This window comes from Cervus canadensis, chromosome 4 (assembly GCF_019320065.1).
Source record: "Cervus canadensis isolate Bull #8, Minnesota chromosome 4, ASM1932006v1, whole genome shotgun sequence".
Lineage (NCBI taxonomy): Eukaryota > Metazoa > Chordata > Mammalia > Artiodactyla > Cervidae > Cervus > Cervus canadensis.
Genome location: NC_057389.1, coordinates 89715808 through 89741059, shown reverse-complemented (window position 1 = coordinate 89741059; position 25252 = coordinate 89715808). Strand labels below are relative to the sequence as shown.

Sequence of the window (25252 nt, the reverse complement as noted above, 5' to 3'; positions counted from 1 at the left end):
ATGGAGCAAACCTGGAAATCTGTTCCTACGAAAAGGCAAAAGAAAGAGGTGGAACAAATCCGTAAACTCTTCATTGGTGGCTTGAGCTTTCAAACCACAGAAGAAAGTCTGAGGAAGTACTACCAGCAGTGGGGAGAACTCACAGACTGTGTGGTCCTGAGGGACTTTGCCAGTCAAAGATCAAGAGGATGTGGTTTTGTCACCTTTTCATCCATGACTGAGGTGGATGCTGCCATGGCGGCCAGACCCCATTCCATTGACGGCAGAGTGCTTGAACCCAGACGTGCTGTCCCAAGAGAGGCATCTGGACAGCGGGGGGCCCACTGGACCGTGAAGAAGCTGTTCGTTGGTGGAATTAAGGAAGATACTGAGGAGCATCATCTTAGAGAGTACTTTGAGAAATATGGAAAAATCGATGCCCTTGAGATCATTACTGATAGGCAGTCAGGCAAGAAAAGAGGCTTTGGATTTGTGACTTTTGATGACTATGATCCCGTGGATAAGATAGTGTTGCAGAAATACCATGCCATCAATGGTCATCATGCAGAAGTCAGGAAAGCTTTGTCAATATGGGAAATGCAGCAAGTCAACGGTTCTAGAAGTAGAAAAGGAGACCCTTTTGATTTTAGTGTTTCTTCTAGTGGGGGTGGAAATTTTAGACGAGGACCAGGAACTAAATTTAGAAGAGAAGCTGATGGATATGGAAATGGTCCTGGATCTAGGGGTGGCTATCATGGGTATGGAGGAGGACCGGGAGGTGGCAATTTTGTAGGTTACCCTTGTTATGGAGGAGGAGGTGGAGAATACAGTGGTCAAGGTCCTGGGTATGGCAACCAGTGGGAGTTCTCTGGAGGTGGTCATGGCAATAATTTTAGAAATTATGACCAGCAACCTCCTAACTATGGTCCAATGAGAAATGGAAGCTTTGGAGTTGGCAGGAACAAGGTCGCCCCATACAGTGGAGGAAATGATGGCCCAGGAGGCAGTGGAAGATGTGGGGGTTATGGAGGGAGAAGTGGATATTGAGCTACTTCCTGTTTGCCCTGGGCTTCACAGTCTGAATAGCAGAGAATGAGAGCCCAGACATAACAGAACAGCTTCAGGTTTTGAAATAAGTACGTTAAGGAAACTCTTATCTCAGTCATGAATAAATAGGTAGTGATGTGGCAGAAGACTGTAGAACAGGTCCAGAGAGCCATTCTTTTGGTGGATTGGAAGGCTGTATAAAAAGACACTTGTGAAGAATTTTATGCAAGTGAATTGGAAAACTTTGATGAAATAGATTTTTTTTTTAGTAAAAGACAAGTTACTTGTCCTTTTCGTGGAGGGGTAAAAGAAGATAATTCTATATCATATAATGAAATTATATTTAAACTTAGAAGGTTTTCTACCAAGAAAAAAATGTCTTGGAGATAGTTTCTCAGCTTCTTCCTATTTCTTTGTTGTAGTGGTCTTTGTGAGATTGTAGAAGCATTCTTTCTTTGATAACGTTAAATTTGCAAGTTTCAGGTGACTTGTGAAAACTTTTTAAAGATTTTACTCAAGTTTTGAAAAGCTGTTAGCCAGGAGTATGTTATAATAAGAAATAATGTTATTCATTAAATTTTAGAGTATAGAGGTATGAAGCAATTGTAGATTTTTTTAAATAAAATAATTCTAAAAGAAAAATAATTGTAGTTTGTCTGTTTTCATTTATAGCTTTTTGTATTTTAAATTTTTATCTTTGTGATTTTTTTTTCTACTTTCAAGAGATATTGATGTACAGTACTATATATTTTGCAAGTGTGTAGCATAATGATAAGACATCTATATCATGCAGTGATTACCACAATAATATTATTTAACATCTATCATCTCAAATAGTTTTAAAAAGATAAAGAAAAAAAGATTTTTGTGTGTGTGATGAGAATTCTTAAGATTAGTCTCTGAACATCCTTCCTAGATATCAACAGCAGTGCTAACTGTACTGACCACAAGTCCATGTGCTCTAAGCACAATGAGGCCAAATAATACCAAAATGTGGGAGTTTGTAGCAGAGAAAGATTGATTGCAGGGGCATGCCAGGAGATGGGTGGCTCATGCCTTAAACCCCCCCAAACTCCCTGAAAGCTTTCAGCAAAGCCCTTTTCTAGCAAAGGTGAGGGAGGGACATGGTAAGTTGTTGCAAACTTCTTGGTGTCAGATCGTAACATCAGGGTCACATTAAAGGTAATGATGTTCTTGTAAAGTGAAAGTGTTAGTCACTCAGTCGTGTCTGCCTCTTTGCGACCCCATGGAGTGTAGCCTACCAGGCTCCTCTATCCATGGAATTCTCCAGGTAAGAATACTGGAGTGGGTAGCTATTCCCTCCTCCAGGGTTTCTTGTAAATCGCCACCAAACAAACGTTATTGTCTGTTCTGACAAGAAAGGATAAGGTCCCAAGTCGCCCTCCGAGGTTCACGTCCTGGCTAAGAGGAGGGGTTCCCTGCAGGGGCCGGTTACCCCGCCCAAGAACCTTTGTCCAGCACCCAGTATGGGTCCTCCCACCAGTACCCAGGCCAGACTGAAGAGGAAGATCTCTGCTGGCAGCTTCCTCAGGGCCAAGTCCCTAGACGCTGCCCAGCCATCATACTGAAGGAGCCAGTCACCCAGGACCCAGCTGGCCCTCGGGTTCCTTGGTCCTCCCACACAGTAGGGGCCATGTCCCCTGGCCTGCAACCCATGCAGACTGCTGCCGCCAGTAGGTCACAGAGGCCATGGGGATGGGGAGAGGTACCCCTGCATCTCCAGACTGTATTAGAGCCGCCGAGTGCAGCCTTTAGCCTGGAGCTGCGGCTCACTGCCATTACTTGCCCCACCCTGTTACCAAGCAACGGTTAAGGTGGGACCATTAGTAGTCCTGCTCAGTCATTGGTTGGCGCCGCAGTGGGCCCCTCCCCCGAGCAAACGGAAGTCAATGGGTGACTCTTACTTGGCCCATTCAGCCAAGGGCTGTTGGAGTGGTGGTGATGAGGTGGGGAGTGAGGTAATAGGCAGAGCTTGGCCTTCTCCCAGGGGCCCTCCAGCTCACCCAGCCTTTTGAGCTGGGGGTGGGGGTGCCCAGGGATCAGGCTAGGGGCTGTGTCCTGCAGGGCTCCAGAGCCCTCAGCAAGGCCTCCCACTGACCTTGGCCCAGGCTTTGAGGTAGTGGTGAACCTCTCCCCCATCCTTGTCTCCCCCATCCTTGACCCGCACCATTTGGGTGGCCTGAGGAGCCTGAGGGTTTGTTCCGCCTTAGATATACAGATATTTCTTACAAGGTACATGAAAGAAATTTTGGGCACTGTGTTCTTCCGGAAAAAGGGAGTAATAGGAGGAGATACAACAAAGACTGCCCTGAAAAGTTCTTAGTTATGAGATACCTTTTACTACGATAGAGGAGAGGCTGGAAAAGCAGAGGCTGTGCATATTTAATGATGGAAGAAATGGTTAGATTCAACAGCTTTTGCTATTAGTCTGAGACAGAAAACCTATGTGTGAGTCTTGATGACAGTGCAGTTATATACAAACACTCTGAAAAAGAGAGAGTAGAATCACTGATAAATAGAGGTAAAAGCAATTTTGGTTGTTTTTTGATATCTGAATGAACATTTGATATAATAGTAACTTTGATGTAATGCACTCAGGTATTATAAATTATATATAATATTTAAACATTTTGTTGTTCAAGATCCTAAAAATGTGATAGAAACTCATGAGAGAAAACCTAAAAATGTTTATTTCCCTTGGAACTCAACTTATTCTTTAAACTTTTCAAAGAGTTTTTATCAGTTCTTATAAGAACAATGTAGCACTTTGGGGCAAAGATGCAGCCTAGGAGCCCAGCACCCGAGGCCAAGATGGAGACGATCTCCACGGCCACCATGACCTTGCCCTTGATGCTGTGGCAGATGGGAAGGAAGGTGACCCAGACACTGAGGAGCACCAGAATGCTGAAGGTCAGGAAATTGGCTTCACTGAAGGTGTCAGGCAGGTTCCTGGCCAGGAAAGCCAAGGAGAAGGTCCCCAGGGCTAAGGAGCCCGGGTGGCCCAGGACACAGTAGTAGGCAGTGACTGAGCCCTTGTTGCACATGATGAGGAGCTCCTTGGACTCAGAGTGTGTCCATCTCAAGGAAAGGGGGAGAGGTTCCCAGCCAGACTCCACAGATAATCACCTGGATCATGGAGCACATGGGAAAGGCATAGCAGCTCCTGTTACCAGCAGTCACCTCATGGTTCTTCCTGGTTTCCCGGCCTTGAATGCCTGGATCACAGCCAGGGTTTTGGCCAAAACAGTGGCCACAGCCACAGTGAACACAGCTCCAAATGTGATCTGTCAGAGGACGCAGGTGGCTGTGTGGGGATGACTGATGAAGAGTAAGGAGCAGAGGATGCACAGGAGGAGGGAGATAAACAAGTCAGTGACATCCCCAGAGAATCATCAAAGCTCAGGAAGGTCAAGTCTTTGGGGAGGGAGGCAGTGATTTCTCTCACTGTTTGGATGCTCTTAGGCTGGGCGCTGGATACAGAGCCTTAGGCTGCTCTGCATCTGGGGAAAAAGCAAAGACTTGGTGTTTTAGTTTCAGAAATTCTTCATTTTTGGCCTGTTTTTAACATGATCACCTTTGTCACTGTGTAGACAGACTGCCTATGATGTAATACTCAGGTACACGATTAAGACTCTGTACTCAAAACATAGGAAGAATGCTTTCAGCTACAGGTAAGACAAGATACAGTCAGCCTGGAGCCTGAATCTTTAGCATATGGTGGGTCTAGGCTGGCTCAGTGATGTCACCAAGGATGTGGATTCTTAATCCTGTGAATTTATTTCCCCAGGTATCCATTCTCTCTTCTTAGAACCAAAAACTGCTTCTGGACTCTCTCTCCCTCTGTCCTTTCAGAGACAAGCTTGGTACCCACAACACATGTATGTTTTATTGTGGGTTCTCAAGTCCCATGTTCTTTATTTCTCTCTTGTTTTAAACACTACTTTGATGTTGCAAATCCTTCAGTATGTTCATGAGCAAGAGAAGTTTTTTTTTAAAGTTAGCTTATTCATACCTACTTATTTATCTGCTAAATGATGGAAACCTAATGAATCCTACTGTTAAGATGATTGGCATTGTGCAGTGTTGATGGAAGAATTCAAGTCATTAAATATTGTTTATATTTTATCAAATAAAAGCACTATAACTCTTCTATACTTTATATTTTATGTTTTTTTGTGATACAGAAGTCTTCAAGTTTCTATATCATGTAACAGCTACTTTTAAGGTCTCTAGGTTGTGATTTAGATTAGAATGTTGTGTCTTTTTCTTTTTTACATGTTTCTTTCCAGGGTGGAGAAGATCCCCTGGAGAGGAGGCAACCCACTCCAGTTTTCTTGCCTGAAGAATCCCATGGACAGAGAAGGCTGGCAGGCTACAGTCCATGGGGTTGCAAACAATCAGACACGACTGAAGTGGCTTAGCATGCAGGCACTCAGCCTGATGTTCTGTGCTCTGTTTGTTTATAATTCCGGTGTCAAGCACTCAGCATTAAATGTTTTAATGTGTCACAATGAAAAAGAACTTTGTTCTTTATCCCACATTTCCCTTCTGTTGTCATATCTTTTTCTCCCCCTACCATGTTTCATCAAAAATGTTCTCAAAATATTTTTTTAAGGACATACTTTCTTTTTTTGTTCTCTTTCTTTACAAGGGCTTCCCAGATAGTGCTAGTGGTAAAGAACCTGCCGACCAATGTGGGAGACATAAGAGACTCAGGTTCGATTCCTGGGTTGGGAAGATCCCCTGGAGAAGGGAATGGCGACCCACTCCAGTATTCTTGCCTTGGGAAATCCCATGCACAGGGAAGCCTGGTTCACTGCAGTCCGTGGGGTCACAAAGAGTTGGACACGACTGAGCCTGCATGCACATCTTTCTTTACAAACTTAAAAAAAATTGGAGTATAATTGCTTTACAATGTTGAATTAATGTCTTCTGTACAGTGAAGTGAGTCAGCTATATACATACATATCTCCTCGCCCTCTTGCGTGTCCCTCCCCCCTCTAAGTCACCACAGAGCACCAGCTGAGCTCCCCGTGCTCCACAGCAGCTTCCTCTGCCGAGCTTAATCACTCAGTGTTGTCCGACCCTTTGCGACCCCGTGCTCTGCCGCCCGCCAGGCTCCTCTGTCCATGGGGATTCTCCAGGCAAGAATACTGGAGTGGGTTGTCATGCACTCCTCCAGGGGATCTTCCCAACCCAGGAATCGAACCAGGGTCTACCGCATTGCAGGCGGATTCTTTACCAGCTGAGTTACCAGGGAAGCCACAGCAGCTTCCTACTCGCTATCTATTTGACACACGATAGTGTATATGTGTCATTTCTACTATCCCAGCTTCTCACTCTCCCCTTCATCCTTCTCCCACTGTGTTCACATGTCCATTCTCTCTGTCTGCGTCTCTATTCCTGCTCTGCAAATCAGACAACACTGAGTGACTGAGCACGGCAAATCCGTGACGTTTTTCTAGATCCCACATATATTCATTAATATATATTTGTTTTTCTCTTTCTGACACATTTGTCTTTCTCTTTCTTCACTCAGTATGACACTCTAGGTCCATCTCAGTTCAGTTCAGTTCAGTCGCTCAGTCGTGTCCGACACTTTGCGACCCCATGGACTGCAGCATGCCAGGCCTCCCTGTTCATCACCAACTCCCGGAGTTTACTCAAACTCATGTCCATTGAGTTGGTGATGCCATCTAAGCATCTCATTCTCTGTCGTCCCCATCTACATTGCTACATGTGACCCAGTTTTGTTCCTTTTTATGTCTCAGTAATATTCCATTGTGCCACATTGTCTTTATCCACTCACCTGTTGATGGACATTTAGGCTGCTTCCATGTCCTGGCTATTGTAAATAGTGATGCAGTGAACATTGGGATACATGTGTCTTTTTGAATTACGATTTTCTCAGGTTATACACCCAGGAGTGGGATTGCTAGGTCATGTGGTGGTTCTATGCTTAGATTTTTTTAAGGAGCTGATATAATGGTCTCTATGGGTGTTAAATTTCATCAAATACTTTTCTGCATCTATTGAGGTGAATCATGTGATTTTTTATCATTTGTTTTGATAATGTGGCAGATCGCATTGAATGATTTGTGAATGGCTTGCATCTTCAGAATAAGTCTCAGTTTATAATGGTGTATGATCTTTTTAGTGTATTGTGATTTAAAAATCTCTCCAATCCCAATGATGTGAGATAGGATATCTTCTTTGGATTATCCACTGATTGGATTACTCACTCACTCCATAAAAGGGGGGTCAGAAGCTTAAGTTTTCCAGCAAATCACAGACTGCCTGCATCTGAGTAGTGGGTCGGAAGACAAATTCCGAAGATGGGAGAAGCCACACCAATGAGTGTTCCAAGCCAGCCTCTTCTGGTGAGTAAGAAGTCCATATTGATGTCAAAAGTGGCCATTTGTATCTTTCTTTTCCTTTTGTAAAATCACGTTAAGTTAGCAAATGGTAATTGTTAACACAAGAAGATATTTTTTGAAGGTTATTTCCCAGGGGTTAATGTTTGTTAAGACATATTTAAGATTTTGTATATTTTTGTATATAAGGTTTTCATAGAGTAATAGACAAAATGTATTTTCCTTTTTGACCAAAGTCACTAGGAAGTGGAAATACCTTTTGACTTTAGAGTGTTTAAACTGTTCTCTCCTCTGGAAAATTTTTTATGCATAATGTATTAGGTCTTTTCTTCTTTTTTTAAAATTCAATTCTTTGCTCAAATATGTCCTTAATTCTCTAATCTCATCATTCATCACTACAGTTAATTTCTTTCTCTATTTATTCCTTCTGACCTCTCTTCCTCCACCCCATCTGCTTTTTCTCTCTGTCCCTTAAGTTGGTCTTATTGTTGATCACAGCACCAAATTATACCCAACACTGCATTAAACACTCATTACTCTATTAATTTTTTCCTCTTACCAGGGTTAAAATAAACTAGAGAAGTAAAATTGTTTGAAATTCTGAGTCAGGAGTTTGAATACACAGCTTGATATATATAGTAAGTACTCTATAAATCGGAGGATCTAGTAATTTCCCTGGGCTTCCCAGTGGCTCAGTAGTTAAGATTCCGTCTGTCAAGCAGCAGACATGGGTTCAATCCCTGGGTCAGGAAAATCTTCTGGCATAAGAAATGGAAACCTACTCCAGTATTCTTGCTTGGAAAACCCCATGGACAGAGGAGCGTGGCAGGTTACAGTCTATGGGTCACGAAGAGTCAGACACGACTTAGTGACCAAACAGCGGCAGAGGCAGCAGCAGTAATCTCCCCATCAAACTGGGACATTTTGACTCAGTATTAATAATTATGAAAGGGGTAGTATTAATAATTATGGCATGACAAAAAGGATGAAATGAGACTTGTTTTTCCTTAAAAAATCTTCTGAGGACAAGAAATGAGAGATTTGTAAGGAACTGTGCACTTATTAGGTTTACAGTTTAAAAAGATTATTGTGAATAGAGTCTTAAAATGGATTATAGGCATAAAGAGTTTAAAATCTTAGTGACAATTTATTACAGTTACCACAAAAGAGATTATGTCATCTTATGCTTGTAGTTGGGTAAATTTATTTGAAAACTTTAGAAATTTTTTTTTAAGTTGAGTTTGCAGAATTTCTTTCAAAAAAGATATCTGAGCACCTTCAAAGAGCAAAGCAAATAAGTATTAAACATTAAAGTTCCCATTATTCATCTCATTATTGAGTATCCAACTTAATAAGAAAATCTATACATGCACAAAATAATAATACATAAGATTTAAAAATGGAAAAATTCACTCTGTGGAAATGGTATTATGATGAAAATTGAAAGATACTCAAGAATTATTTCAAAAGCTGAAATTTTAGGTGGATTCAGAAAGGAAAAGTGAAAGTGTTAGTCACTCAATCATGTCTGACTCCTTGTGAACCCTTGGACTGTAGCTGCCAGGCTCCTCTGTCCATGAAATTCTCCAGGCATGAATACTGAAGTGGGTAGCTGTTCCCTTCTCTGGGGGATCTTCCCTGCCCAGGGATTGAATCTGGGTCTCCCACATTGCAGGCAACTTCTTTACCTACTGAGCCACACCAACAAATGTTCCAAGCCAGCCTCTTCTGGTGAGTGAGGAATCCATATTGATGTCAAGAGTGATCCTTTGTATCTTTTTTTTCCTTTTGTAAAATCACTTTAAGTTATCCAGGGAAGCCCTCAAAAAGGAAAATGGAGGGTTAACTGATAGAAGCATGGAGTGGCAGGGTGTCCAGAATGACACTCAGTGGCATAGGGTATTAATACCAAAAAGTGAGTTTAGGGGACACTGAGATACGGGTGATGTATTTGGAAAACTAATTGGTTCAGCTTGGAACCTGCTCAGTGAGAGGTGAGTCACAAATATTATCACTGGTGTGGTGGGTGGGCAGATGGATATTCAGTTCTGAAGGCTGAAGCCAGATGGGTGAATCTGTGAAGATTTCTAGTTCATGAATGGTATCTGAAGCCAGGGAAATGGATGGGATTGCCTGGAAGAAGCTGAAGATGTAGAACAGATGTGAGAACAGAACCAGTTTCTAAGAAGCATCGATCATTAAGTGAGATAGGGGATAGAGGATTAGGAGGAGGGGAGGAAGAGAGTCAGGGAGTAAAAATGGTTATTTACAGTGGGAAAAAGGAACTTGGTGATGAGAGTATGGTTCAGGGGAATACTTGAGTGAAGAAGGGAGTTGGGGGTAAAAGTGAAGGTGTAATGTCTTGGGATTCAAAGAACCCTGTGATCTCTTTGTCTGAATGTCGGTGGATTCGGGGGTATTGGCATGTGTGTGGTTGACAGTAACAGAGACGGGAAGGTGAAAACATCCTCTAAGAGGATGGTGGAGGGGCAAGTCTGGAATTGGTACTGGTTGATGACCTGGAGCTTTCTGTCCTTGAGTTCCATCTGGCTGATGACCCAGAATTCAGTTCTCTGTGTCTGGTGCCTGTACTAGCAGGACTGGCATCAGTTGGGAAGCCAGAAATCACACTGTGGGTCTCTTCCTGGATTCACTTGGGTTTGGATCCAGAAATCAGAGTTGTAACAACCTTGTGAATGTCTGTGATACACAATGTAATTTGTGATTCATTTCAGCAGGGAGAGAAAAGGGTGGTTGTCCAAATGCTCTGAGAATGTTCTCCATGACTGGCAGTCATTTCATTCCCCCCTCCCCTTTTTTAATCATCTTCTCTTTATATTTAAAGAAAATTTCATTTTGCTTTCAGAAGAGAAGCTCAAAAGTAATATGATGCCTCAGACATTGGAGAAGAAAAGGCAATACTATTTAGACAAGTCAGAGCAGAGCCACTGTGATGAAACTGCACTTCCTATAAGGCTGACCAGCTGCATTTTCCAGAGACCAGTCACAAGGATAACCTCACATCCTGGCAATGTGGTCAGACACCGTCAATGTGAGGGGACCTTGGAGAAGCCCCCAGCAAGTCTGTGCGTTCAGGAGACTGCATGGTCTTCAGGCCTACAGCCCAGTAGGAGACCCTTTCAGGACCATGGACAGCGCAAAAGCTTCCAGGATCTTTGCCCAGCTTGGTGTGGGTGAATCTCTGGGCCATGTTGATGCCTGGTCTCTGCACACCAGCCCTGAGTCCATCCTTGCTCAGTCTTCAGATGTGGCAGAGCTGGACCCAGGATTGGGGCTCTCCCTCCCACACACCCTCTGCAGACAACCAGTAACAGATGGAGATATTCATCGGCAGTCTCGGAAAGTGAAGAGAGCAAGGAAGAGATTGGCTATGGCCTGGAGGGCAGACAGGTTTGCCAGGGAGGCAGAGAGAGCCAGGAGTCCTGAGAGCTAGATTGAAAAATAGGAGAAAATCATCCTGAAGAAGCTGAATGATGAGTGGCCCTTGGGAAGTAGTTTATGGGCGGGGGGTGGGGGCAGCCCTCCATGATACTTGCATCCTTGAATGTCAGCCCTGTTTCTTGATCTGGACTGAGATGCTTTGTTATATTAACACTGTACTCTGTCAAACCCTTTTGTTTGACAAATATGGGATGAGGAAATGTTTCTGTGGTTAAGAGGTTGGGTTTCACGTGACAAAAAAAAAAGATTTTTGCTTGTTCTTGTGCAACTCAATTTCTATTTACTGTGATTTTTAAAATTGACTTTTATATTAAATTCTACAGAGGTTATCTAGCCTGAAGGATTATTTAGTGTTTTATATGTTTTCTTACATTGCTTACACTCAAGGAAGAAATGCCTACTCTAAAGAGATTATATATATATATATATATATATATATATCACATATAATAAAGTGATTCACTTATACATATATACATTAATATTCTTTTTCATTATGGTTTATTACAGGCTATCGAATATAGTTCCCTGTGTTATACAGTAAGACCTTTTTTATCCATCCTATATGTACTAGTTTGCATCTGTGCTGTGCTGAGTTGCTCAGTCCTGTTTGACTCTCTGTGATCCCATGTACTGTAGCCTGACAGGCCTTCTGTCTATGGGGATTCCCCAGGCAAGAATACTGGAGAGGGTTGCCATGCCCTCTTCCAGGGGATCTTCTCAAACTGGGGGTCTAACCTGGGTCCCCCACATTGCAGGCAGATTCTTTACTGTGAGAGCCGCCAGAGATGCCCAAGCTCCCAATCCATCCCTCCCTCTCTCCATCCCCCTTGGTGACCACATATCTCCTCTCTATGTTTGTGGCTGTGTTTCTGTTGCCCAAAGAAATTCATCTGTGTAATTTTTTCACATCCACATATAAGTGATATCATGTGGTATTTGTGTTTTTAAAGAGATTATATTTTTAATGTCAATTAGCTCTGTAGAAATCTCATTTTATTCAGCTTGCTTTTACATCTCATTCTAATGTAAGTTACATCATTTTTTTCATTTTGTGCTAAATCAAGCATTAAGACATTCTAATGTAAATTTAATTAGCACTTATGCTTCCTGTTACATCCTTATCTGTTGCCTAAAAATTTGTGGCTATTTATTAAAATTAGATTTAACCTTAGATTATTAAGAAGGAACATGTTCTCTAAAAGCATTTGATGTGGAAAATGACTTGCCAGCAAACTTATTGTTTTTCCCTGAAATAGGTCTGGAGTCATTGCAATTTTTCCACCTCACAGTGTGGGACACATCATAATTTTGTAATTATTTAACAAACAATTATTCAATAAACAATTCATTTTACTTAGAAGTGACTTATTCAATAAAATAAGCACTAAAAGAAATTGAGACTCCATTTTTTAAAAAAAAAATTTATTTTATTTTTTATTTTTGCCTGCGCTGGGTCTTCATTACTGGGTGTGGGCTTCCTCTAGTTGTGGCGAGCAGGAGCTACTTTCTAGTTGTGGTTCAAGGGCTTCTCACTGCAGTGCCTTCTCTTGTTGGGGAGAACAAGCTTGAGGGTGTGCAGGCTTCAGTAGTTGCAGCACTTGGTCTTACTAGATTTGGGTTGTGGGTTTGGGCTCTCGAGTGCCGGCTCAGTTGTGGTACACCAGTTCAGATGCCCCACAGCATTGTGGGATCTTCCCAGACCAGGAATTGAACCAGTGTCCCTTGCATTGCAAGGCAGATTCTTAACCACTGCACCACCAGGGAGGCCCTAGACTCCATTCTTGAAGAGCAGATGCACAGACTTTCTTGCTCTCTCATCCAGCACAGAGGCAGCAAGCTGAAAACAACCTGGTGCTCTGGAAAGCTGGCCTGGATGGCCCCAGTGCACATTCCATCCTCCTCTGGGATCCTGCATCAAGACCTCCTGCTCTGGTGATGCTTCCTGCTAATGCAGCAGCTGCCTTTACAGCAATCACATGGACACTTGGAGGGGATGAAGCTACCTTAGGTACCAGTCCTGCCTCTGGCCAGGGCAGAAACTACCATTGTGGGCATGTGTGTGAGTTTGTGCACTTGGAAAGGAGAGCAACCAGCTTTCGTGGTATTGGTCCAACCACTATGGCCCTGACCCAGATGCCCTCTAAGGGAAGAGTGGTATCAGTTCAGATTTGCAGCCCCAAGCTCTTGAGTTCCAGCCATGCCCCCAGCCAAAGCAGGGATGGCCATTACACCTGGGAGAAGCCCAGCTTCCTTAGGTTTCCTGTTCCAGCCCCAGGTGCCCTGACTCTGAAACTGCTGTTCATTGTTGCTGTTCAATCACTCAATTGGGTCTGACTCTCTGAGACCCCATGGACTGCAATACTCCAGGACCCAATCCTGGGTCAAGCTCTGCCTCATCTGAAGACTGGGCAAGGATAGACTCAGGGCTGGTGTGCAGAGACCAGGCACCAACACGGCCCAGAGATTCACCCACACCAAGCTGGGCAAAGATCCTGGAAGCTTTTGCGCTGTCCATGGTCCTGAAAGGGTCTCCTACTGGGCTGTAGGCCTGAAGACCATGCAGTCTCCTGAACGCACAGACTTGCTGGGGGCTTCTCCAAGGTCCCCTCACATTGATGGTGTCTGACCACATTGCCAGGATGTGAGGTTATCCTTGTGACTGGTCTCTGGAAAATGCAGCTGGTCAGCCTTATAGGAAGTGCAGTTTCATCACAGTGGCTCTGCTCTGACTTGTCTAAATAGTATTGCCTTTTCTTCTCCAATGTCCGAGGCATCGTATTACTTTTGAGCTTCACCTTTGAAAGCAAAATGAAATTTTACTTTGGATAAAAAGAGAAGATGATTAAAAAAGGGGAGGGGGGAATGAAATGACTGCCAGTCATGGAGAATGTTCTCAGAGTATTTGGACCACCCTCTTCTCTCCCTGCAGAAATGAGTCTCAAATTAAATGGTGCATCACAGGCATTCAGAGGGTTGTTACAACTCTGATTTCTGGATCCAAACCCAAGTGAATCCAGGAAGAGACCCACAGCGTGATTTCTGGCTTCCCAACTGATGCCAGTCCTGCTAGTACAGGCACCACACACTAAGAACTGAATCCTGGCACATCAATCAGATAGGATTCAAAGACAGAAAGCTCCAGGTATTTACCCGAGAGAAGTGAGAACATGTGGCCACACACACGCACACACAAATATTATATTTGTATTGGAATATATCTTTATTTATAGTGGAAAAATGGAGATAACTCAAATATACATCAACGGGGGCATGGATAAACAGATTGTGATATACAATAGCATGAAATGCTACTCAGCAATAAAAGGAACAGACTAACAACATATGCAAGAAATGGATGAATTCCAAAATCATCATCAAGATGAGTGAAACATGGCAGACACCAAGAGGTCATACTGTATGATTCCATGTATATGGACTAAAAGAATTGACAGAATTAGTCTGTTGCTATAGAAATCAGAAAAATTGTTTCCAGGGTGGAAGACTGGGGATAAATGATTGAAAGGATTATGTGGGGACTTTCAGGAGTAATGCAAATACTCCATATCTTGACTTGACTGATGTAGTTAATAGATATACATGCAGGAGGAAGAGGGTTCAATTTCTGGGTTGGGAAGATTTCTGGGGAAGAAAATAGCAACCGATTCCAGTATTCTTGACTGGGAAATTCCATGGACAGAGGATCCTGTTGGATTAAGTCCATGGGGTCACAATGAGTTAGAGATAACAGTGACTAAACAAAAACAGCATATACATGTATATATATTTTCAAACTTAGCAAGTCTAAGATCTACATGTCTCTGTAAAATATCTTAATTGAATAGAGCACTGTAACACTACACAAAATATTCAACCAAAGCATACATTCTGTGAGCGATTCTACTGTAGGATGAAGCAGTTCTCCTGGGTGCTTGAGTCACATGGCTGATTCTTTCTCCAGGGTGATTGGGAGGATGACATGGAACTGTTTGTCATTTTCAGACTGAAGTGTTGCTTCTTCTTTTCCCCCATAAGTTAGATGATTTTTCCATCTCCATGTGCGAATTTATGGGAGAAACAGAAAGAGAAATAATGCTGAAATATTCCTGAAAGTAGTTATTGACATCATTTGTTGGGAATTTCCTGACAAAAAGGTGAGATTCATACTGAGGCATGGATCCCAGACAAAGTCTGAGTGTTTTTCTTCCAGGCTTAATGTATTTAACTTTGTTTTTTGCATCTCAGAAAGTTGAAGGTATGAAAGTAATCATGATGATATGAAAGTAATCATGAAAGTAAGATGATGAAGTCTGGCCTACTTATCTCAGCCACGAGGAGAATGATGTCAATATCACACCCAAATTAATTTCAGAAGTAGGACTGAAACCAAGGTCTCATATTTCTACGTCTCACCTGAATCCATCCTGTTTATTCCTTCATTCATTTTCCTTCATCATTATCAAGTAAAAGAAGAAAAGTGTTTTGTAATGTCTATCACTTTCTTCAAGTACTATTTTGCATATACCAACAGTCCTTAATTTTTTTTTTAAACACCAGTGTTCTACAAAATGTAAAGATGTTTTCTACAGGAAAAAAAAAAAATCCTGGCTAAAGATGTTTGGCAAGTCCCGAGTTCTGTGGCCTCTTTGAAGGTTTACAAAGCATAGGCCTGGTTAAGGCTCAGAGCGTACCAGCAGTGAAACACCTGTTTGGCAACTTTGTGGAACTCATGAACTAGTATAACTTAGTAATGATATAATGTATCTAAGGAAAAGTTTCATTTGTGTTTCTGTAACTCCAAGGTTTGGACTCAGCTTGCTCCTATTGTTTAGTCGCTAAGTTGTGTCCTACTCTTTTGCGACCCCATGGACTATATAGTCTTCCAGGTTCCTCTGTCCATGGGATTTCCCAGGCAAGAATACTGGAGTGGGTTGCCATTTCCTTCTCTAGGGGATCTTCCTGACCCTGGATCAAACCCGTGTCTCCTACATTGTTAGATGGGTTCTTTACCACTGAGCCACCGGGGACGCTCTTGGACTCAGAAACCAATAATTCCAGAAAAGGAAAATCATTCACTGTGCAGATCATATGTGGTAAGTATGCTATTATCCTACCCTAGAGATGCTCAGAGTCAGATACTGCACAGTAAGCTGAGACAGAGACGCTAACAGGTTCCTGTACCAAGAGGCAACGTGTGGTCTCATCACACTACTGGGTGAGGGGCAGACCCAACTGCCGGCAGAAGAGAGTATTTCAAATTAGGAAACAGCATGGGCTAGAAGAGGAAATCATCTTACCACATGGGTTTGGGTGGTAGAGCTGGAAAGGGTGTAGCTGTCAGACTCTGTCTTTTTACTCATACTCCTAAGCCACTTCACATACTCCTCTCTCACCTGAAACAGATGGTAAGTGAAAATCTTGCATTTAAATACATTCCAGATATATGCACGAATGCTACCAAAATAGCATTTATTTTTCCATTTATATTTGCAGATAACTCATAGAGGCTATATCAAACAGATTGAACTATGAGTGATTGTGTGTTAGTGACTCAGTCATGTCTAACTCTTTGAGACCCCATGGACTGTAGACTGCCAGGCTCCTTTGTCCATGGGATTCTTAGGCAAGAATAGTGGAGTGGGTAGCCACTCCCTTCTCCAGGGGGTATTCCTGGCCCAGAAATCATACCCAGGTCTCCTGCACTGCAGGCAAATTCTTTAGTGTCTGAGCCACCAGAGAGGCCCCTGTGAGTGATTACAGAGATATTATTTGTGGATCAGCCCGTTCATATTCATGTTAATGATAACACAGCATTTATATCATCCCTAAGAACATGAGCAGTTTTCTGTAACTACTGAGAATTGCCTCCTTCTCTCAATGTTGTTGCTCAGTTGCTAAGTCTTGTCCTACACTTTGCAACCCCGTGGACTGCAGCATGCCAGGCTTCCCTGTCCTTCAGTATCTGCTGGAATTTGCTCAAACTCGTGTCCATTGAGTTGATGATGCCATCCAACCATCTCATCCTCTGTTCCCCATCCTCCTCCTGCCCTCCCTCAATCTTTCCCAGTATCAGGGTCTTTTCCAAAGATTCAGCTCATCCCATCAGGTGGCCAAAGGATTGGAGCTTCAGCTCCAGCATAAGTCCTTCCAATGACTATTCAGGGCTGACTTCCTTTAGGATTGACTGTTTTTATCTCCTTGCTGTCCTTAGGACTCTCAAGTGTCTTCTCCAGCACCACAGTTTGAAAGCATCAGTTCTTCAGTGTCAGCGTTCTTTATGATACCACTCTCACATTCATACCTGACAACATGTCTCTCTGAGATCCATACAACCCCACTGGAGTGAAACCCAGAGATATCTGCCTATTTACTGAGTCAGAGTGCCATGTAAAATGACTGCTTAAAAAGCTTATACGGTCCAGTCAATGCTGGCACCTGGATTGTCACTACCCACGCACTCTCCTACACTCAGAGCACTGTCCTCGCTACACGTCTTTGGGTTCTGGGACTGGCAAGGGTTTCCACATCAGCCTTACTTCCTTTCTTTGGCTGGTTGTCTCCTACCCACCTTAAGCCCCTCACTGTCAAGCCTAAGGAAGCCCTACATGGTACTTTAGTATCCCCCTAACAATTTTCCCCATGGCGCAAATCACAGTTGGTTATTCAATGTCTAATTATGTTGTTTCCCATTTCTGATTTCTTCACTGTTCAGAAAGCAGCCCCTGGATCCCCCAAAGCCAGGCATGTAATAATCGTTAAAATCCAATTTGAATATTAAAAAATGGAAACCATTGTCCCCCAAACTTTAGTTTTGTTGGTGTCAGACCCCATATTCATGACCTGAGAAGATGAATGGGGAAGTTACTATCCACTCCTTATTGCAGATTCATGTATTGGGAAACTGGAAAACGGAGACTTGAACTCCCAAAGGGGAATCAAGATGGCAGAGTGGTAGGACATGGAACTTACCCTTGTCCCACAAATACATAAAAAATGCATCTACAAACAGGGGCTTGAACTCCTGGACTCAGTGGAGAATGGTAGGCTTGGGGAAAATGGGAACACACCATCAGGCAGGAGGGCACTCATGTGGGAGAGAAGGGCTAGCCAGGTAAATGACATGAGAGGACCCAAGTTGGGAGCTGGGAAGAAGACAGGATGGGTCCTATTACCTGCTGGTTGAGGAGGCAGTGGACCAGGAAGATGTAGACTCCCTGCAGGACATTGGTGATGGTGAAAGCATAGGTGATGATGGATCTGATAGGTTCCTTTATCACTTCAGCGAGAAAGAAGCCAAGGCACCAGGAACAGCCCAAGAGGAAGAGCTGAGCAATGGCTTTAAACGTCAGCATCCTGTTAACACCAAGAAGGAGAATCACCAACTCACCAACTTCTCTCTTGAGTAGTATGTTGTCCTGTCTTCAGACCCCATCTGCCTTCCTCTCCAACGGTAGTAGTTTAGTCCCTAAGTTGTGTTTGACTCCTTGCAATGCCATGAAGTGTAGCCTGCCAGGCTTCTCTGTTATTATTCAGGCAAGAATACTGTAGTAGGTTGCCATTTCCTTCTCCAGGGGATCTTCCCAACCCAGGGATCAAGCCTATGTCTCCTGCATTGGCAGGCAGATTCTTTACCACTGAGCCACCTGGGATGCCCGTTCTCACTAATTTCTTGTGAACTTTTCTCAAGCCAGTATGGACTTGGAGAAACTGTGGTGGTGAGTGCAATATTTGGAAGTAATGGCTATCATTTCCATTGTAAAAACTCTAATAGATGAACATGAGTTTATTCCATGGGCGTTTTCCTCTAATATGAATATTTATAATTATAATGATATTTTGTGGTGGTGGTGGTTAGTCATTAAGTCATGTCCAACTCTTGTGACCCAATGGACTGTAGCCTGCCAGGCTCCTGTGTCCATGGGATTTCCCAGGCAAGAATACTGAAGTGGGTTGCCATTTCCTCCTCAAGGAAAGGTATTTTACTATTATTTTTTTTTAATGTGGCAAAAACACATAACACAAAATTTACTACAACGATATTTGAACACACAGTTCAGAGGCATTCAATACATTCACATTGTTGTGCCACTAGCACAACACTATCTTTCTACTGAGCTTTTTTTTTTCACTCTGAAGAACTGAAACTCTGTATCCAAAAAACAATAAATACCTATTCCTTCCTACCCTCACCCCCTTGGCAACATCAATTCTACTTTCTGGTTCTATGAATCTGCTCATTAATTTCAAGGTTTCAAATATATATGATTTTAAGGGTGATTCTCATTTGACAGTGGCTCCTAACATGGTAGGCAACTCTCTACAGATGACTGTTTAGGGGCTTCTCAGGTGCATCAGTAGGTAAACATTTGGCTGCCAATGCAGGTGACATGGTTTTGATTGTTGTGTTAGAGAGATTCCCTGGAGGAGGAAATAGCAACCCACTCCAGTGTTCTTGTCTGGGAAATCCCATGGATAGAGTAGCCTGGTGGGCTACTGTCCATGAGGTCGCAAAGAGTTGGACACCACTTAGCAACTGAGTATGCATGCATTCTTGAGAAAGCAATCCTTTAGAACTACAACTTATGCTAAGCCCACTAAACTGTCTAAACCCATTTTACCTTGTGTTTTGTATCTTGGACACATCTTTATTGAGGGAAGAAAGTCGGTCTCTCAAAATCCACAGGGTTATCGAGTAAAAGATTAAGTTTATCTGGAAGAAAAAAAAAAGATACTAACTGTGGACCAACATACTGAGTCAATTTTTTGTTTTAATTTTTTTATTGTATTTTTTCCATTTATTTTTATTAGTTGGAGGCTAATTACTTTACAATATTGTAGTGGTTTTTGTCATACATTGACATGAATCAGCCATGGATTTACATGTATTCCCCATCCCGATCCCCCCTCAGAGTCAGTTTTTTTTATCATGGCCGTTCTGACCCGTGTGAGGTGAACTACTCACTGTAGTCTGATCTGCATTTCTCTAATAGCTCATGATGTTGAGCATCTTTTCATGTGTCTCTTGGCCATCTGTGTGTCTTCTTTGGAGAAATGTCTATGTAGGTCTTCTGCCCATATTTTGACTGGGTGTGTTTCTTCTCATATTGAGTTTCATGAGCTGTTTGTATATTTTGGAGATTCATTCCTCGTAGGTTGCTTTGTTTGCCATTATTTTCTCCCATTCTGAGGGCTGCCGTTTCATCTTTTTATGGTTTTCTCTGACATATGTATACCGCCATGTGTAAAGACACCATGTGTAGAGAGCTGCAGATAACTAGTGGGAACCTGCCGTAGAGTGCAGGCGCCTAGCTGGGTGTTCTATGGTGACCTAGAGGGTGAGATGGGGGTGGGTGGGAAGGAGGCCCATGAGAGAGGGGATATATGTGGTGGCTCAGATAGTAAAGAATCTGCCTGCAATGTGGGAAACCAGGGTTCGATCCCTGGGTCAGGAAGATCCCTTGGAGAAGGGAATGCCAACCCACTCCAGTAATCTTGCCTGGAGAATTCCATGGACATCAGAGCCTAGTGGGCTATGGTCCATGGAGTCACAAAGAGTTGGACATGACTGAGTGACTAACATGCTACATGCTATAGCTAATGCACTTTATTGTGCAATATTGCAAGGCAACTATACCCTAAGAAACAACATAGAGAGTCAAAATAGAAAGCACTGAAGATCATGGGAAAAGGTATGAGATTTTATGGTTAAAATATGTTGAAACTTGGGGACTTCCCTGGTGGTCCAGTGGTTAAGACTGCATACTTCCAATGCAGGGGATGCAGGTTCCATCCCTGGTCAGGAACTAGGATTCCACATGCCTCATAGCACAGCCAAATAGTTAAAAAAAAGAATATATTGAAATTCTTTTGGAGCAGACTGGGGATACTTGTACAATACCATGAAGGAGCTCCTGAAAGCTCCCAAAAGAACGTGCACAGGTGGTCAGGTGGCACAAACACAGTGCAGTGTGATGTCTCCACCAATGCCCTTCCTTGCACACACGGGCCATGGGCACATATTTTCCAGGCTCACTTCAGATAGTCTGGGGCATGTGGCTGAATTCTAGTGGATGAGATGTTGGTCACAGTGACATATGCCTGAATCCTACAGTCTTCAACTCTTCCCCTCCAGCAACAACCAATGAGGTCATGTGTCAGAATAATAGAAAAGCTGAGGACTTCCCTGGTGCCACAGGGGCTAACAATCTGCTTGCCAATGCAGGGGATATGAGTTCAATCCCTGGTCTGGGAAGATCCCACATGCCTCGGAGCAACAAAGTTCATGTGCCAGAACTATTGAGTCCACGTGCTGTGACTTCTGAAGCCCTCACGCCTACAGTCTGTGCTCCACAATAAGAGAAGCCACTTCAGTGAGAAACCTGAGCACCCAATCAAGAGGAGCCCCCGCTCACCCAACTAGAGAGAGCCTGCACAAAGCAACGAAGAGCCAGCACAGTCATAAAGAATGTAAGGCTGAATCCCACATGGGGAGGAGCCTCTTGATCCACTCTGGGCTTTGCAAAAACAGCACACAAAAACGTATTTGCTCTGTCAAGCCTTTGGGATGTTGGGACTTCTTTGTCACTGTAGCATACTTTAGCCTAAACTGACTAATCATCAGACTATATCCTAAGAGTTGAACAAACTGAAGAAGATTTAAGAACACTTGGTGAAATAACTTTCAAATCACATAATTTTATCATATTGACAATTACATTTTTATACATCCACTCATTTGTTTATTCAATGAATATATATTAAGTATGTATGGTATGCTAGATATTAGAGATACAAGGATGATTTCTTCTCTGTTCCTCAGCATTTAAATATGCTCAAAAAATTTAATTTCCATTTTTTAGATTTTTATTTTTATAATTAAAAAATTTATTTATTTTAATTGGAGGCTAATTACTTTACAATATTGTGGTGGTTTTTGCCATACATTGACATGAATTAGCCATGGGTGCACATGCATGTGTCCCCCCATCCTGAAGCCCCCTCCCAGCTCCCTCCCCACACCATCCCTCTGAGTTGTTCCAGGGCACCGGATTTGAGGGCCCTGCTTCTTGCATCACACTTGCACTGGTCATCTGTTTTACATTTGGTAATATACATGTTTCAATGCTATTCTCTCAAATGATCCCACCCGTGCCTTCTCCCACATAGTCCAAACGTCTGTTCTTTACACCTGTGTCTCTTTTGTTATCTTGCCTGTAGGCTTGTCATTACTGTCTTTCTAAATTCCGTATATATGTGTTAATATACTATATTGGTGCTTTTCTTTCTGACTTACTTCATTCTGTACAATAGGCTCCAGTTTCATCCACTTGTTAGAACTGACTCAAATGCATTCTTTTTTATAGCTGAATAATATTCCATTGTGTATATCTACCACAACTTCCTTATCCATTTGTCTGCCAATGGATATCTAGGTTGCTTCCATGTCCGAGCAATTGCAAACAGCGCTGTAATGAACATTGGGGTACATGTGTCTCTTTTGACTCTGGTTTCCTCGGTGAGTATGCCCAGCAGTGGGATTGCTGGGTTGTATGGCAGCTTTATTTCCAATTTTTTAAGGTATCTCCACACTGTTCTCCACAGTGGCTGTACTAGTTTGAATTCCCACCAACAATGTAAGACGGTTTCCTTTTCTCCACACCCTCTCCAGCATTTATTGTTTGTAGACTTCTGGATGGCAAAAATATGCTCAAAAAAATTAAATAAAGACATATGCTCAAACATCTATTAAAAGGAAACAAATGAATGTTAAAATAGTGCCTATTTTGCCCTCCTACACTGTTGGTAGGAATGTAAATTGGTAAAACCAGGACGGAGATCAGTGTGGAGATTCTTTTAAAAAATAAAACTACAACTACTATACAATTCAGCAATCCCACTCCTGAGCATGTATCCAGAGAAAGCCATACTTTGAAAAGATACAAGTTCCCCAATGTTCACTGCAGCTCTGTTTATACTATCCAAGACTTGGAAGCAACCTAAATGTTCATCAACAGAGGAATGGATAAAGAAGATGTGGTAATATATACAATGGAACATCATTCAGTCATAAAAAGAATGAAATAATGCCGTTTGCAGCAACATGGTTACAACTTGTGATTATCCTACTAAGTGAAGTTAAGTCAGAGAAAGACAAGTATCATATGCTCTTGCTTATATGTGAAATCTAAAGACAATATACGAATGAATTTAAATACAGAAGAGAAATAGGTCGACAAACAGAGAGCAAACTATGGTTACCAAAGGGGAAGTGGGGAGAAGGATAAATTAGGAGGTTGGAATTAACATATGCACATTACTATATATGAACAGGTAAACAATAATGACCTACTGTACAGCGTAGGGAACTATATTCAATTCTTTGATATAATTATAATGAAAAATAATCTGAAAAAATATTCTTTTATATATATAAAAGACTTTTGTATGTATGTAAAACTTTTATATATATATAAAAGTATCCATATATACATACTTTTCCAGATTCTTTTCCATTATACATATATATGGCTGATTCTCTTTACTGTACAGCTGAAACTAACACAACATTGTAAATCAGCTACACTGCAATAAAAGATAAAAAGTAGTACCTCTTTTGATCTTCAAATTAAGTTAAATACTACACACCACACACACATACTCTGTATACACATGGCACCTGAGGCAGGTACACACACACTACAAACCTACCAAGATGACTGCTGATATGGGTCCTAAGAAACTCAAGATAAATCCTTTCTCTATGTTGATCCAGCAACTGAAAAACAGAAAGCAACAGTAGCAGCATTTAAAAAAAGTCATGGAATACAATAAATGACCTGCAATAGATAATATTTACATAGGATTTTTTGGGATTCCCAGTGGCTCACTGGTAAAGAATCCGTCCAATGCAGGAGATGCAGGAGACGTGGGTCCAATCCCTGCGTGGGGAAGAGCCTCTGGAAAAGGGTATGGCAACCCACCCCAGTATTCTAGAGAAACCCATGGACAGAGGAGCCTGGTGGGCTACAGTCCACAGGGTCACAAAGAGTTGGATACACCTGAAGCGACTGAGCATGCATATAGCATTTACATGTGTCAGGTACCATTCTAATACTTGGAAGTAGATAGTATTACTGTCCTTATTTTACAAGTGAGAAAACCTGGGAAAGAATTTAACTGTCCCCAGAATCACCAGGCTAGTAAGTGAGGAGCCTTGAATTTGGAACCAGGTAATCAAGTCTAGAATTCATGCTCCTTCGAGTTTATGGAAGCATTTGGTTATGACAGAAAATATTTGTAAAGAATTTCAAATGTCTATCACTTGGAGGTTAATTTTAAAAAGCTTGTAAGAATACACAATGTAACATATTAAATGATGATGTGTATCTGTATTATTAATGTAGAAAAAGTCCACTACATATTACTAAGGGAATAAACAAACTACATGCAATACCTTTATCATGATCCCATTTTTATAAAAATATATATTTACATGTATATTATATATATTGGGCTTCCCTGATAGCTCAAGTGGTAAAGAATCTGCCTGCAATGCAGGAGACCCTGGCTCAATTCCTGAGTCAGGAAGATCCCCTGGAGAAGGGATAGGCAGCCCACTCAAGTGTTCTTGGGCTTCCCTTGTGGTTCAGCTGGTAAAGAATCTGCCTGCAATGTGGGAGGCCTGGGTTTGATCCCTGGGCTGGGAAGATGCCCTGGAGAAGGGAAAGGCTACCCACTCCAGTATTCTGAATAAACAAATTACACGCAGTATCTTTATCATGACCCCATTTTTATATATTTATATGTATATTTATATATATTTAAGGAGCTTCTCAAGTGGTGCAGTTGGTAAAGAAGCCACCTGCCAAAGCAGGAGACACTGGAGACATGGGTTCAAACTCTAGGTCAGGAAGACACCCTGGAGTAGCAAATGGCAATCCACTCCAGTATTCTTGCCTGGAAAATTCCATGGACAGAGGAGCCTAGTGAGTCCATGGGTTGCAGAGTCGGATATGACTGAGTGACTAACACATACTGGGCTTAGTGGTATTACAGAGGTTCTTTATTAGAATATTATTTTTTATAAAACCAGTTATTACTTTCAGTAATAGAAGTAGCAAAGATCTATAAACATGTGACATTTATAAATATAGACATTTATATAAACAATAAAAATTCATGCTCCTTCCAGTTTACTGTCTGTGTTACTTTACACTAGTCGTTCATCTTTTTTCTCTAAACCTGTTTGCTTAGTATACAAAATGGGAACAATTGGAGCACTTTCTTCTAGGGATGTTTTGATAGAGTTGAGAAATGGTATATGTGAAACACTTCGCCCCAGGGCATGGAGAAATAAATGTTCAGCATCT

At 42.1% G+C, this 25252-nt stretch overlaps 2 protein-coding genes across 2 annotated transcripts in view; one reads left to right on the top strand and one right to left on the bottom strand.

Moving 5' to 3' along the window:
- LOC122439292 (heterogeneous nuclear ribonucleoproteins A2/B1-like) lies at positions 1–1026 on the top strand. The gene has a single exon (XM_043464374.1). The coding sequence runs from the start codon at positions 1–3 to the stop codon at positions 1024–1026; it is 1026 nt and encodes a 341-aa protein (XP_043320309.1).
- A 13056-nt stretch (positions 1027–14082) lies between these two features.
- Positions 14083–25252, bottom strand: part of LOC122440317 (adhesion G protein-coupled receptor E3-like) — a 38492-nt gene continuing 27322 nt past the window's right edge. The window contains exons 12-16 of the mRNA XM_043466399.1: positions 23592–23658; positions 19502–19593; positions 18056–18236; positions 16181–16276; positions 14083–14935 (exon numbers count right to left, since the gene is read on the bottom strand). Of these exons, the coding sequence (XP_043322334.1) occupies positions 14882–14935; positions 16181–16276; positions 18056–18236; positions 19502–19593; positions 23592–23658 (490 nt within the window). The 3' untranslated portion in view covers positions 14083–14881. The remainder of the gene's footprint in view (positions 14936–16180; positions 16277–18055; positions 18237–19501; positions 19594–23591; positions 23659–25252) is intronic.